This window comes from Lytechinus variegatus, chromosome 14 (genome assembly GCF_018143015.1).
Source record: "Lytechinus variegatus isolate NC3 chromosome 14, Lvar_3.0, whole genome shotgun sequence".
Lineage (NCBI taxonomy): Eukaryota > Metazoa > Echinodermata > Echinoidea > Temnopleuroida > Toxopneustidae > Lytechinus > Lytechinus variegatus.
In genome coordinates this window covers 15,987,368-16,000,545 of record NC_054753.1, presented here as the reverse complement: position 1 = coordinate 16,000,545, position 13,178 = coordinate 15,987,368, and the positions used below count along the sequence as shown (strand labels likewise).

Below are 13,178 nucleotides of genomic sequence, written 5' to 3'. Positions count from 1 at the left end.
TAGACCGGAATCATTATTGTTATAATTTGAGGTGTGCTGTGTCATGGACGTGAAGCGTCACTCCAGTCGTTTCGTCATTATCTAAGTACTCAATACACACATCGTCGGATTTATCTGTCATCATTCGCGGCTTTCGCGCTGCAACTGGTATATAGTGTGCAATTATATCCCCCGGAGCCAAGTCACCCCCCCCTTCTCTCGCCCCTCTCCTTCGCTCCATTCATTACCACTCATCCAAACCTCATCTTAATGACATCTGACGGATCGACAGTTGACAACTCCCATAATCCTTCACCTGAGCTAATGGGATCGAATCTCCGCCGAGCCCACCGCAAACGCTTGCGCCGGGACCTCAGAGAGAGAGAGAGAGCCCGCCAGCGGTTACCGAGCATGGGTCTATTTTTGCCGTTCACCTGCGATCCGATACTGCTTTGAGTAATGTGTTAATTAGGACCACCTAAACTAATACTTCCTCCCTGGCCTCTGGATTGAGTTTAAAAAAGAATGATAAAAGTTCAGTGGACATTGTATGCCATTGATTTTTAGAGATTATAATGGAATCCTGACTCATTATTGAATAAAGGTAGTGAAAGTTAGCTTTTCATTTGCTTTATCTTTGTGCTGATATTGATTATTACTTGCAGGTAAACATAATGTATTAGAGGGCATTTGCAGATATATAGATCATGTTCAGTACCTACGTAGTTTTCTATATTATGGTATTAAGGTGGCTGCAATTGACTTTTTTGGAAATATTATTTGCTGTAGTGCAAGCTGAAACTACAAAATAAAAACTTTTGGAGATCGTATGGTATTAAGCTCTGTCACCATTTTAAATGGGCTCATCTAAAGGGCTCCTCGACTCTGTCAAACTCATCAACCAACCATGATTTAGTTTTTTTATTATACATTTTGAATATATTGGAGGATTTCTACTTGGATTTGTCTACATGCCTAAAGTTGTTAAATGATGCTTGGATATTGTCATTCAATCATATAACCAAACCCTGTTTCAGTATAAAAGTTAAAATATTGCATATTGAAATACAAAATACATGAATGTGTATATTTCTGTCACATAACTTTCTGATTAATTATGAACTAAATTAACATGGTGATTGTATTCATGATCATGAGAATCAGAGACAAATCGCCTAATTCGTCCTCGTGACAAATTAAAATTCTAGTTTTATTATTATTTTACAAGACTTTCTTTTCAAAATTACATGTATACCTCCTATATTTGACAGACATGAAATTTCAGAACCAAGAAATTACACTCGAAGAATCATTGAATAGATTTATTGTTATAAAAAAAATGATAAATCAAAAAGAAAAGAGAAAAATTAATAAAAGGTAATTGTGATCTTTATTGAACAGAAGAACAGGATAGAGTATGTAAAGTTTTTAAGGATCTAAAAAAAAGAAATTATTGACTACATGTACATGTCCATTTTAATCATATCCTACTTTAGGTATAGATTCCATTGAGATGACATAACACTAATCGGTTTATAAAACAATCCCAAAATACTTGAGAGGACAAGTTTAGTTTCGGCAAACTCAATCAATAGCACCCTAATCCTGATATCCATTCAGCCAGTTCCTGTCCGCATCAGCATTCACCCAGCCAAGCATGAATGAAAAGGCATTGGACTTTGACCCATACTTCGATTGTCCTGTTAGTCATAATCGGCGAATGCTCATTCTTCTACAGGACCCTTCGAGAGCAGTACCTAGTTCGGGGGTGGCTCGTGATTTGTTGTGAAGGAATGACGGACTGACTGGGCTTGGAATTGAAGCGAGCAAGCGAGGGGGTGAGTCGGAGACGTCCGTGGCATACTTCCGTGAGCTGATGCCTCTCTGTGGTCACTTTGGTGGTGAACAGTCATCGGAGCAGGATCTCCCCGCAAAAGATCCTTCACCCAAGCCAAGAGATAACTGTATTTTGGATCATTCTGCAACCAGCTTTCCAACTGATCGCTTGTAGTCTTTCCTAACCAATTAATAAAATGTCTTCTTTTCACTGAGGCTTGCATGCGCTGTACTATTGTTGAAGCTGACTTTGGTGTGATTTATTACAACTGAGATATTACCTTTTTGACAAAAACTCAATAGATTTGACATATATTATATTTGGAGGTGATTGATAATAGTGTGTTGATTGTATTTATGGGAGACAGTTATTTTACACCGGACAGTATGGGGAGTGAGGTGGACCAAAAGAAATCAGTGCTTTTGCCTGGTAAGTTTAACATTTTCTCTTTTAATTAAAAATAAAATCATGCACTAGTTTGTTGACTATGATTCAACGCGACAAGAGATTGTATGACCCAGATGCTGGCTTCAAGATGTGATATATATTAACAATTATCATAGCAACACATATTGAAATATTCAACTCTTTAGTTTTTAATGAATAATATTCCAGAATTTGTTACCATACAGTTATCCCTGCCAGACACCCCCTTAAAAAAATAACATCTGCCAAAATTGTGATTCAGTAATTAATAAATTTTTTTTTAGAATACCCAAAATCAAAACTAATTTTGAATCTTATAAACTGTTTTGAACAATCGATTCTGTGCAATCTACATAGTGAAACAGTAGACTTCAAGTATGATTGCCAAACAAAAATAAATCAAGACGAAGAATATTTACCGGTATATCTTGTCCGTAATTCTATGCCATGCCATTGGCACAGAATGTATGAGTATGATATATCACAATGCAGGAAATGTGAATTCTTTTTGAGGAGTAACATGATCTTGATTCTAGTACGCTGTTTTCCTGTCAAATATCAAATTCTATTCTGATATACAGTACAGTTGTAGAATGGACATCCAACATGAAATGCTAATTCATATCTTTGTATGAAAAGAAATGTCAGAATATAGGCCCTATTAAAATGAGTCATAGGTTCATGGAGGTTTTGCATTTTGTTTCTTATTTAAGAATTTGTTTATTTCTTTCTCAGAGTCCCTGTTAATTTTCTTCCAAAAGAGTTTGGTCTTTATTTTTTTACAGATTAAAAAAAAAGTTTATTTGTTGTTCTACTCTAATATAGGCCTTTATATTACACTCCACTGATATTTGGGATGCATGTAAAATGTCAACAAATTGAACGTTGGATTAAAAATATTATACATATAATGTACTAAACAGTGAAAGTTATATACATGTACATGTAAGAGCTTTGTACATTTTGATCTACTTTGGAAAGAACCTTGCACCAATTCAGTATTTGTATTTTATAATATCCTCACCGTAAAAGAAAATATGAACAATTATTGTTTTCGAGTATAGTAGATATCATTAATGATACCAATAGCAAAACATCTTTTTGTGTTTTGAATGCAATAATAATTTTATGCATGTTTTTGATGTATCAGCAAAACCTGTCAGAATCTGGTATGATTCGGTCTAGCCTATGGAGCAATTAAGTCATTTGAATATAAACAATCTGAAAACTGATATTTCTTATCAGTTTTTTTATGACTGCATGTGTCTGGTTAGTTCTGCTTCCAATGGGCGGCTGGATGTGTATTTACTTTATCATTCAAGTCCAAAGTACAATGAATAAACTCTGACTACATGTATATATTCATTGGATGATATGAGCAGTTTGCCGAGTGATTGGTTATTAATTACATCAATGAAATTGATATGAGAGATATATATGACAGAGATGAGATCGGAATGGCCCTTTTGATCTATTTTTCAAGTTTTAAAAGATGCATGTTGTTTCAGTTTTGTGATATCAACCATTATTTGCATTTGACAGCTGGTTGGATAAAAGGAAGTTGATATATGTGTATGTCATTTTTTTTAATAAGTGTGAATGCAACTCCTGTCATATAGCCTAATTCTGAATATAATTTATTTAACCCTGCCAGGAGTGCACATTGAGTGGGTTAGGAATGTTCACTTCTATTGTCATAATTGATCGTCTTTGGACGTTTTGACATTTCTATATCACGATTTCCCCCCTCAAGGCAAGCTCGGCTTTTCATAATAGCAGTGTCTAATGAGGCATGAAGTAGTTAGGCGCAATTTCAAAACAGAATATTGTTTTCATAATCTCCTTCCTCAGGCGTGCAGAAATTATGCCCATGTATGCATCCCTGGTTTGCTTTGAAATTTAGAAATTATCGGTTAACTTCATAGGGATTTTTCATGATTTCTTCTTTGTGAAAAATGCAGCAATATCTGATGTTGGTTGGCGGGATAAAAAGCGAAACAAAATCACATTACCAGTATATGATATCTGCATTATGGGTTGAACATTCAGAAAATCTCTTTTGGAAGGAAGTGAATCTGAAGTTAATTTGGAACTAATTTACAGTTATAATGAGCTTGGGTGAGGAGTTCATTGTCTGTCAGTACTCTTGAATGTGTCATGCTGCAAGAAATTTACAATATTACATTTTAATAACTGTAACCACTTTTGGGGGTATTTACTGCTGTTAATCATAATTTGAAAGGTTGTGTTTGCTGTGAGAAATGCAATGTTACATTTTCACAAACATAGTTAAGTGTTTATTGCTGGTAAAGTTTGAAATTGATCACTTGAAAATTTGCATTAATATCTCTTCATATTATCGGATATACTCGGAAATACAGTAATATGAATGTTTGACCATTTTTTTTAAATGGTAAAAAACTTTACTGCACAATTCTATGGGAAATACTTTCTTTCCCCATTTTTTTTTAGCAAAATCATCCTCATTTGCCATTTACATGGGTAATTGGGAGGTCTAATTATGGTAAATTTGAAAGTGTTTTTTTTAATGTAACTAGCTTTATTCTATGTTTTGATTTTGCCTTTCCCTGTGTACCTGTGGTAGACTGTATAAAGTTACATTTTCATCTTGATTGATAACTTCTTTAAAATGACAAGAAGATCAGCTTCCTTTGCGGTTAGGTGTAGAAAACCCACAACCTGGATGTTATGATCAAGTTGCTATGTACTACTACACATATCTCTATCTTTAGTCCCACACATAAACAAACATGACATGAAAAATGGGTTGTATTTGAGCTTGTCTGAATGAATTAAGTTGAGCGACTAAGATCGTGGGCATGTCAGCGTGGTGTAGTTTCCGTTTGCTGCTCTGGCAGGAAATTGTAGCAGAAATGATGACTTTCAGATGCATCCTTTGTTAAAAGATTAGCTAAGAATCTTCTTTTTGTTAATGGTTAAAGGAGTATAAATGTCAGTTTGGGGCAGTGTCATACTTAATAGTAAAAATGGAAAAAACAATACAATTTTAAGAGCAAGGAAGATTTTGTATGAATATAAAACTTGTATCAGATGATTTTTCATATCTCACTTCACATTGAGAGCTTTGCATGAGTAGTTGACAGGTTTCTTGAAATGATCTTTGCAATTTTAGGACTTATTTGTATCACTGATCAATGCATTATGTAGGTGCTTTTTTGTACATTCATTGTCAAGATTGAATTATTTATTATCTTTGAAAAAATCACTCATTCACATTGCTGCAAATGATGTATTGAAGATCTGTTGATACAAAGGTCTGACAATCTATTATTAGTGAAATACCATCACTAGAGAAATGACATTTATTGGCCGTTATTCACGTAACATATTTTCTCATGTGAAGTTTGTATGAAAATGTATGAAACATTTGAAGTGAATGTGTCGCTGAAACTGGTCCAAATAATTTGGTATCTAAAGGGCCGTCTGCACCAGCCCGAGTTTTCAAAATTAGTGCGCTATTTCTGATCTGGCAAATTATCACGATCTGAACAATCTTGAGATTATTTGTAGTGGAGACGCAATTATCGCGCTAGTTTGCGGGATTAATCTTGAGATTGCAATTCCAAGTCAACTAGGGATTATTTGCAAAATAGCATGCTATTTAACAAATTATCCCGCTAATTCGCCAGTGCAGATGCACTCAGGATGATTTTATTGAGGGCGTCAGACCATAATGCATCGATGCCTCGCTTGAGAAGGAATCGCTCTTGGATTTTGGAGACGGGGGTTTCTTAATCTCTAGAATAATTGCGAAGAGGGCCGATCTGGCTAAAATCTTGCGATTGAGCAAACTCGGGCTGGTGCAGCATCGACTCTCTAGGCTACCCATCTTTATGTCTTGCTTACAATGTCTTTCCAGGTCCAAGCTACTAGTATTTCACACCTATTTTCTAACTGGTAATCTATTCAATGGCTGATCAAATAGACCTTGCCCATTGAGTATCACTTTACAAGGATCCTGTTTGAAGAGGAACAATTTAAACCTCCCCAAGTTATTGTCCTAATTTATAAAGCCCTTTAGTGGTTTAGTGACTTCATTCATGTGTGCTGTGTACTCAATACAAACTGTCCTAAGTCTATAGATTTTATAGGGTTGTTGGGTATAAAAGATTAAACAACTCCTATCCTAATACCAAGTTCACAGAAATGCAGGTATATTTTCATTCTTTCATTCATTCAAGAAACTCATTCTAATCTCAGTTCATTGTTGAAGAGTACAATGAAATAGGTGCCTGGTACTGCCAGATGCATTTAATACCCTTTCATGTGGATTGATTAAAGTATAGATTATCCCAGATTTTTCAAAGCTCATTACAGGATTAAATTTAAAATCAGGTGTTTCAAATTTACTGGTAGTAGCAAGACCTTACTTGTTGGCCTACCCTCATTGTTTGGATCAAGTATTTATGGAAAGGACAGAGATTTTTTGCCCGGGGTTTCTCCTGGAGATCATTTCAACGATTGTCTCTGGACAGCTTTTCTTGGGCTAAAAACCACAGGTATCTGACTGTTTCTAAGGTGTTTCCAAGGTAACTATATCTGCCAAGTCACTTGTATAAAGTGCTCCAAATAATGTCATTTCAGATACTTAGATATTTGATGAGATCATTTTAACAATTGTCACCGGACAGCTTTTCTAGGGCTAAAAACCACAGGTATCTGACTGTTTCCAAGGTAACTATATTTGAAATATCTGCCAAGTCACTTGTATGAAGTGCTCCAAATAATGTCATTTGATTTCAGATACTTACATATTTGATGAATCTTTAATCTGACTTACTATACACATTAAAAATCTGGATAGAATTTTATACAATGCTGTTCACTCCATGCAGTTCATGAACCTAACATAAGTTGTTTAACAGTTTCAACAATCATGCCTAATTTATTAAGATTTGGATATTAAAATTAAACTTTGTTGTTTAAGATTTTAAACACCTTTTGAACTGTGTGAACGACCACTGTTAGGTTCATATATAGTATAAAACAAACAGCTTTGCATACAAATTTAAACAGCGATTTTGCTTTGTACATGTAGGTTGCAAGAACATTTCAGTTAAGTTCAGACAGGTTTGCAATATTCTTTTCTTGTCTGACATTGAGGAGGACACTTGTCAAATTGCCAGGGATGTTTTCTCCCTGGATGAGAGAGGAAGGATTTGATCTCTGTAAAATAAAGTTCGGTTGTTTTTTGGGTTAGGAATAGAATTGCCCATGCAGGCCTCTCCTAAAGGAAGGAAATACAAATCAACTCCATGAATTTAGCCATGCCTACTTTGGATCTACATGTACTTGTCTAAAAATAATGTGATACCCAACCCCTCCCTTCCCCACACCTGTCCAAGGTCTCCAAAAGTTTTGCCTGAAATAACATTTGTTTGATATATGTTTGCATCAGTTCAAAATGTGTGAACAATTTCTTCATTGGATTTTGACTCTTTGAGGCGTTTGTTTTGGCCATGTATTATTGTGCTTGTTATCGATTTCATGTTACAATAATGTATAGAAAGCTTCTGACCTAATAGGAGCAGTTTTCATACTGAGTTACTCCGGTGTAACTCCAGATTGAGTTGACACGCTTGTACTGTGAATGGACATTAGACCCCATTTTCAAACTGGCAAGCTTCGCAGCGGTGTATCTGCAGTCCTTTTCGTGGTTTCCAAGCGAGTTTGCACCAAATGTGTGGCACGCAGAATCTCTCCCATGCGGAAATGAATGAAGTTACGCGCCAGATAGGCGATACCGCACTTTCTGTGCGGACGAACACTGTTTGTAACTCTCTTCTCGAATTTGGTTGAGTACTCTGCTTTGAATCCGGATCGAAATAATCCTAGAATTTTTACACTGCCCTCCAAAGTGGAGCAACCCTTTCTGGACTCTGGAGTTACTCCACTTTGGCTGTCAGTATGAAAGCGTGATATGGAGAGTATTATCAGAACTCCTCGAGTGCAATGATATGTGAATCTATGCTTTATACCAATATCCATTATCATTCTCTATTGATATCATTCACCTTTTTTATGAAATTAGGCCCTGATCTAACTTGCATCCCTGAGGATTGCTTGATAAAAATATGAACTTTTTATGAAGGAAATGTGAGACCCTCCATCTTCAACTTGATCACTGATGTTTTATGATTAGCGAGTTGCTGTGTAGCTTTACTTGGGAGTTGCGGAAACATTTAGTTTTTAATCAGAGATCTGCTGCACCCACTTATATCCCAAGTTTCCCCAGTGGATGGAGATTAAAAGCTATTTTTACTCAAAATAAGATCAGAATCGAAAGAAAGTTGTCTGCACGTGATCAATGTGTAGCATAAACAGCATGAAGTCTCCAATATTTTGATGGTGTGAACTTCTGCTCTGTTCCCTCAAAAAGAAATATCTGGTCTTTTTTTAAATATGAAATATAAAGACATATAAAATGAAATGTAATAGAGAGTTTCCATTGAGAGGTCAAAACATACAGTGTATATTCATTTTTCTCTTTTTTTTGAGAGGGGGTCAAAGTGTACACTAAGAAAACAATTGATTAAAATTACTTTGCTAGAGGGCAATAATAAAATGATTGATTCATGTGACAAGATCAAATCTTTATCAAAAAAAAAAAATCATTTTTACTAGAAATTATATAAAAGATGGGTGTAGAAAAATATGAGTAGATAGTTATAGTCTTTCTGTAGTGAATGTGTGTTAGGTCGCAAATGCATTCTTTCTATTGCTTTTGGATGGAATAGTTGTATGTATGACTGATGAGTGAACTTAAAGTTTTAAGAGAAAGAATAGGACATTTCTGTAATACATGATTTTTCTTTATTTGAAATAGATATTTTCTGAAGTTTTGAACCAGAAGGGCATAGCTTTGAACTTGATATGTGAACAAGGAGCAACCCTCTGAACAGGAAGTTCAGTATTTCTATTTCAAGGGTCTCAGATGAACAGGGAAACTATTTAGATATCAAAACTGCTTGAATTTCACTTTTTATTGATCCAAACTTCGCTATGATACTGAAGCGGGATAAGATAAGCAGGACCCATAAACAACGACTCGCCGGCCCAATCCCTGTCAGAGCTCCCTTTATCGGAACTGTGAAAGGAGATAAGCGCCAATAAAAGCATAAGTTTGTGGAGTGAAAGTCACCGTTAAAGTTGTGATTTTATTGCCACCTGGAAGCGTTGAGCTCCCTGGTGAATTGATGTTTGACGTCATTGCTTACCTGTCCTGCCCGATTTGTAAAGATCTTTCTCGATTCCCCTTTTCATTTATTTATTTATTTTTGATGAAATGTGGTTGTAAAAAACATTTTTGTATCCCAGTAATTCTTGCCACCTTGACATGAACTTCAGAGGCAGGCAAAAGTTGCATTTATATTTTCATTTCTAATCATTTCTCTTTCATGAAAAAAGAGAGGTGTGGGCAGATTTGGCATTATTGCTTTTTTGAGAGGGGGGGGGTTAATACTTCCATGTTTTCATCGTTGGGACAGTGGAGACATACCTTTTTTCCTTCACTTGTTTTGCCCTTAATAATAATTCATAAACCCTTCTCCAGACTCCCCCACATCTACAAATAGCACTGGTACCTAATAAGAAAAATGAAATACAAATACTATGTCTGTGTGTTGTGTTTTATTGTTGTTTTTAAAAATCGTTTTGAGCCTTACGATAATACATTTATAATAATCTGTCAATTTGTGTAGCGCAGTGACTATGTGCATATACTCAACTGCGGTTTGATACTTGGTATCATACTATTACCCCGGCTGTAGCTGACCTGCCATATTTATAGGCGCTAAAGCGTTCAAGGAAAAATCCTACCGGGTACCCATTCACCTCACCTGGGTCAAGTGCAGCACAATGTGGATAAATTTCTTGCTGAAGGGAACTACGCCATGGCTGAGATTCAAACCCACGACCCTCTGTTTCAAAGTCTGGAGACCAATCCCTAGGCCACAACACTCCACTGATATTTACTTTTAGATCCAACTGTGTGGAAGGGAAGGGGCTGAAGAGGGTGAGAAGAAGCAAGGATTTCTTTGTCAACATGACCTGACTTTCTAGCCATGTTGACACACTAGTTATTGACCATGTGCGGGAGTTGTACCAACCATATATTGTTGCACTCTTGAGGGGTCAAGTTTAATGCAGTGATAGAAGTATGAAACCCCTTCCGAATGGGGATAAGATTGTTGGTGTGAAGGGGCCTCAGACATTCCCAAACCTCGTGAATGCCTTCCAATGCAAGGCCTTGAGTGCTTGATCAGACCAGACAGCACTCATTCACTTCATATCAGAGGTAGAGAAAGGCTGAAACGAACTTCACCTCTGTCCTCACAATGGATTTTGCATAATCGTATCCGGATATAAATTCTGAGTGCTTTTTCTGAAATTGGTTTCAATCACATATTCATGGAGGAGCATCGGCTTGGAATAATAGGATGTTCCTAGGTTGGAAGTGATTTTGCCTCAATGATGGGCTGGTATGTACTCCATTCTAATAGATGCTTGCGGCATGTACATGAAATTATCCATGTACTCGTGCACTGACAATGTGTTTTGGCCTACCGGTTATTGTCTACTGGTTATTGTCTGGAGTTATCATCACGGTTGAATGAACGTAAATATTTTGATTGAAATGATTGAAATATGACATGACAGGCTTTCCCAATTTGAAAAGGATATTTTGCTGTCAGAGATCAGTATGTGTATAAGTTTTTTTTATTATTTTGGTTTGTTTGAAGGAAATTTGCTTTCTTATATCAGATATTTTTCAGAAGTTATGTAATTTTTATGCACAATTTGATTGTGAATACAGTTTAATTTTGATAATCACATGACTATGAAATTCTTTTTAAAGGGGCAGGATGTAATTGTACTTTAGTAATGAATAGCAATTTGAAATATATGATACTTAACTCATAATCCCACAAACTGCGTCCTTGCTGGAATATCTTTAGAATTTAAAAATATGAACACTCAATGATAATTGTGGTTCTGAGGTCAGGTATTCCATATATGGTTGAACTTGGACCCAGCCTCCTTCCCCCTCCTGCAAAAAGATCTTCTTTGCTGAAAGTATGTGCACAGTGCCCACTTTATTCCTACACCAAGTAAATAAAATCTTAAACCTTGTACTGAGACTAACTTCTTGTTTGAATGAAGGGTATTCTATTAACGATGGCATGTGTATATGTCACCTCCCTGGTATTCGTATTACTGGTTAGTACTCTTGCACCTGCAACATGCGTAATCGTCGGCCTCTACCGGTATCAGTGTCTTTAGTTTGGTCATTCGCCGCATCCCATGGAGAAATGCTAAGCAATCTTGTCTTAAAAACATGTTAGATTGCCCCCAAAAATAGAAAAACAAATTTAAAAGATAGGAAAAATTTTAAATAGAAGAAATAAAACAGAGAAAACATGCTTTTTGGCAAATGAATAATGTTTGAAAAGTAAAATTTTGAAAAATCATCAAGTTTTTACATCGCTTTCTATCCATTACCTCACTTTCCTTGCAATTATGATAGCACCATCAAGCCAGAGGTCCCCCACTTTATCTTTAAAAATGGGACGCATGGTAGACAATCTTACTGTAAAAATCTTTCAAGATGTTTTAATAATAATAATGATATGGATTTATAGAGCACTTTTGGCCTTAGGATACAGAGTTTTGCTATTATTACCCCGGCTTTAGCTCAAGCTACCATCACCGGCGCTCAGTGCATTGAAGGAAATAATCCTGCCGGATACCCATTCACCTCACCTGGGTCGAGTGCAGCATTATGTGGATAAATTTCTTGCTGAAGGAAAATACGTCATGGCTGGGATTCGAACCTACGACCCTCTGTTTGAAAGGAGAGAGTCAGAACCACTAGACCACGATGCGCCCACTTTATTACTTTTACAATCTACTTCATATGAATTTCATTTCTTTTCTTTCTCTTTTCCTTACAGCCATCCAGTCCCTAGATTCTCTCAATGACCAAATCGTCCAGTTCATCTTCACCCCGAAGTCAGCCGAATGCGACGTCAGCGGAGCTGGCACGGGCGACAGCCTCAAGCCACTAGAGCGTGACTCGCTGAAATCCAACCTTGCGCTGATGCGCAGGCTCCTCGTCGATGCACAGGCCAAGTTCCACCGGATGATGGACGATAATAAGAAGTTAGCGGCAAAGATTGATAACTCCTTACAGGTGAGGGTTTATAAACTAATCTAGTTGATAGTTGAAAAGTATTACAGAAGTTACACCAAAGTCACATTTGTTCTACGGCGGCCGTACGGCGAGTCGAAAACAGCCGTTTTATCAATTTTGATTCAAACCACGTATATGTAGTTGGACAAATTTTTTTCTAAACGGCTGTTTTCAACTCGCCGTACGGCCGCCGTAGAACAAATGTGACCATGGCATTACTTCAAAGTTCCTACTACATGTAGATGGGGATTTTGCAATTGTTTGGAGAAAGACAGACAAGAACCTTTTGATCAAGAATGGACTTCATTTTCTACTAGTACTTGATGTTGACATCAGTTGGAGGGTTTTCTATACATCACATCCTTTGCTCATCGACTACATGCGCAAGAATGGATCCACTAAACGTACCTTGTCAGAAGTCAAGTTTTTTTTTCTTTCATGCAAGAATCCTGGAAACGGTCCTTCGTTACCTATTTTCATGCTTCATCGTAGACAAGGCAATGGGTAATGCAGGAAAGTTGCTATGTAAAGACGAATAGAACCTGTATGGCAGGATTTCTGCTAAACCATGCAGTACAGACTTATGACAATGTACCTAAAAATGTACAAGATACCAATGTACCATGTCAAGATATCAAGAATATCAATGACACAAATGTTCTGTGGAATTGTAGCGGATCGATGACTTTAACTTTTGGGCAC

General features: G+C 36.5%; 1 protein-coding gene across 9 annotated transcripts in view; it reads left to right on the top strand.

Moving 5' to 3' along the window:
* Nucleotides 1–1,697: 1,697 nt before the first annotated feature.
* Nucleotides 1,698–13,178, top strand: part of LOC121427521 (kazrin-like) — a 34,204-nt gene continuing 22,723 nt past the window's right edge. For 7 of the 9 annotated variants that reach the window (XM_041623959.1, XM_041623964.1, XM_041623962.1 and 4 more), the window contains exons 1-2: nt 1,698–2,245; nt 12,238–12,476. In XM_041623959.1, the coding sequence (XP_041479893.1) occupies nt 2,173–2,245; nt 12,238–12,476 (312 nt within the window). In that variant the 5' untranslated portion in view covers nt 1,698–2,172. Of the gene's footprint in view, nt 2,246–6,674; nt 6,814–12,237; nt 12,477–13,178 lie in introns of those variants that run through there. The other 2 variants (XM_041623965.1, XM_041623966.1) reach the window with 2 other exon arrangements.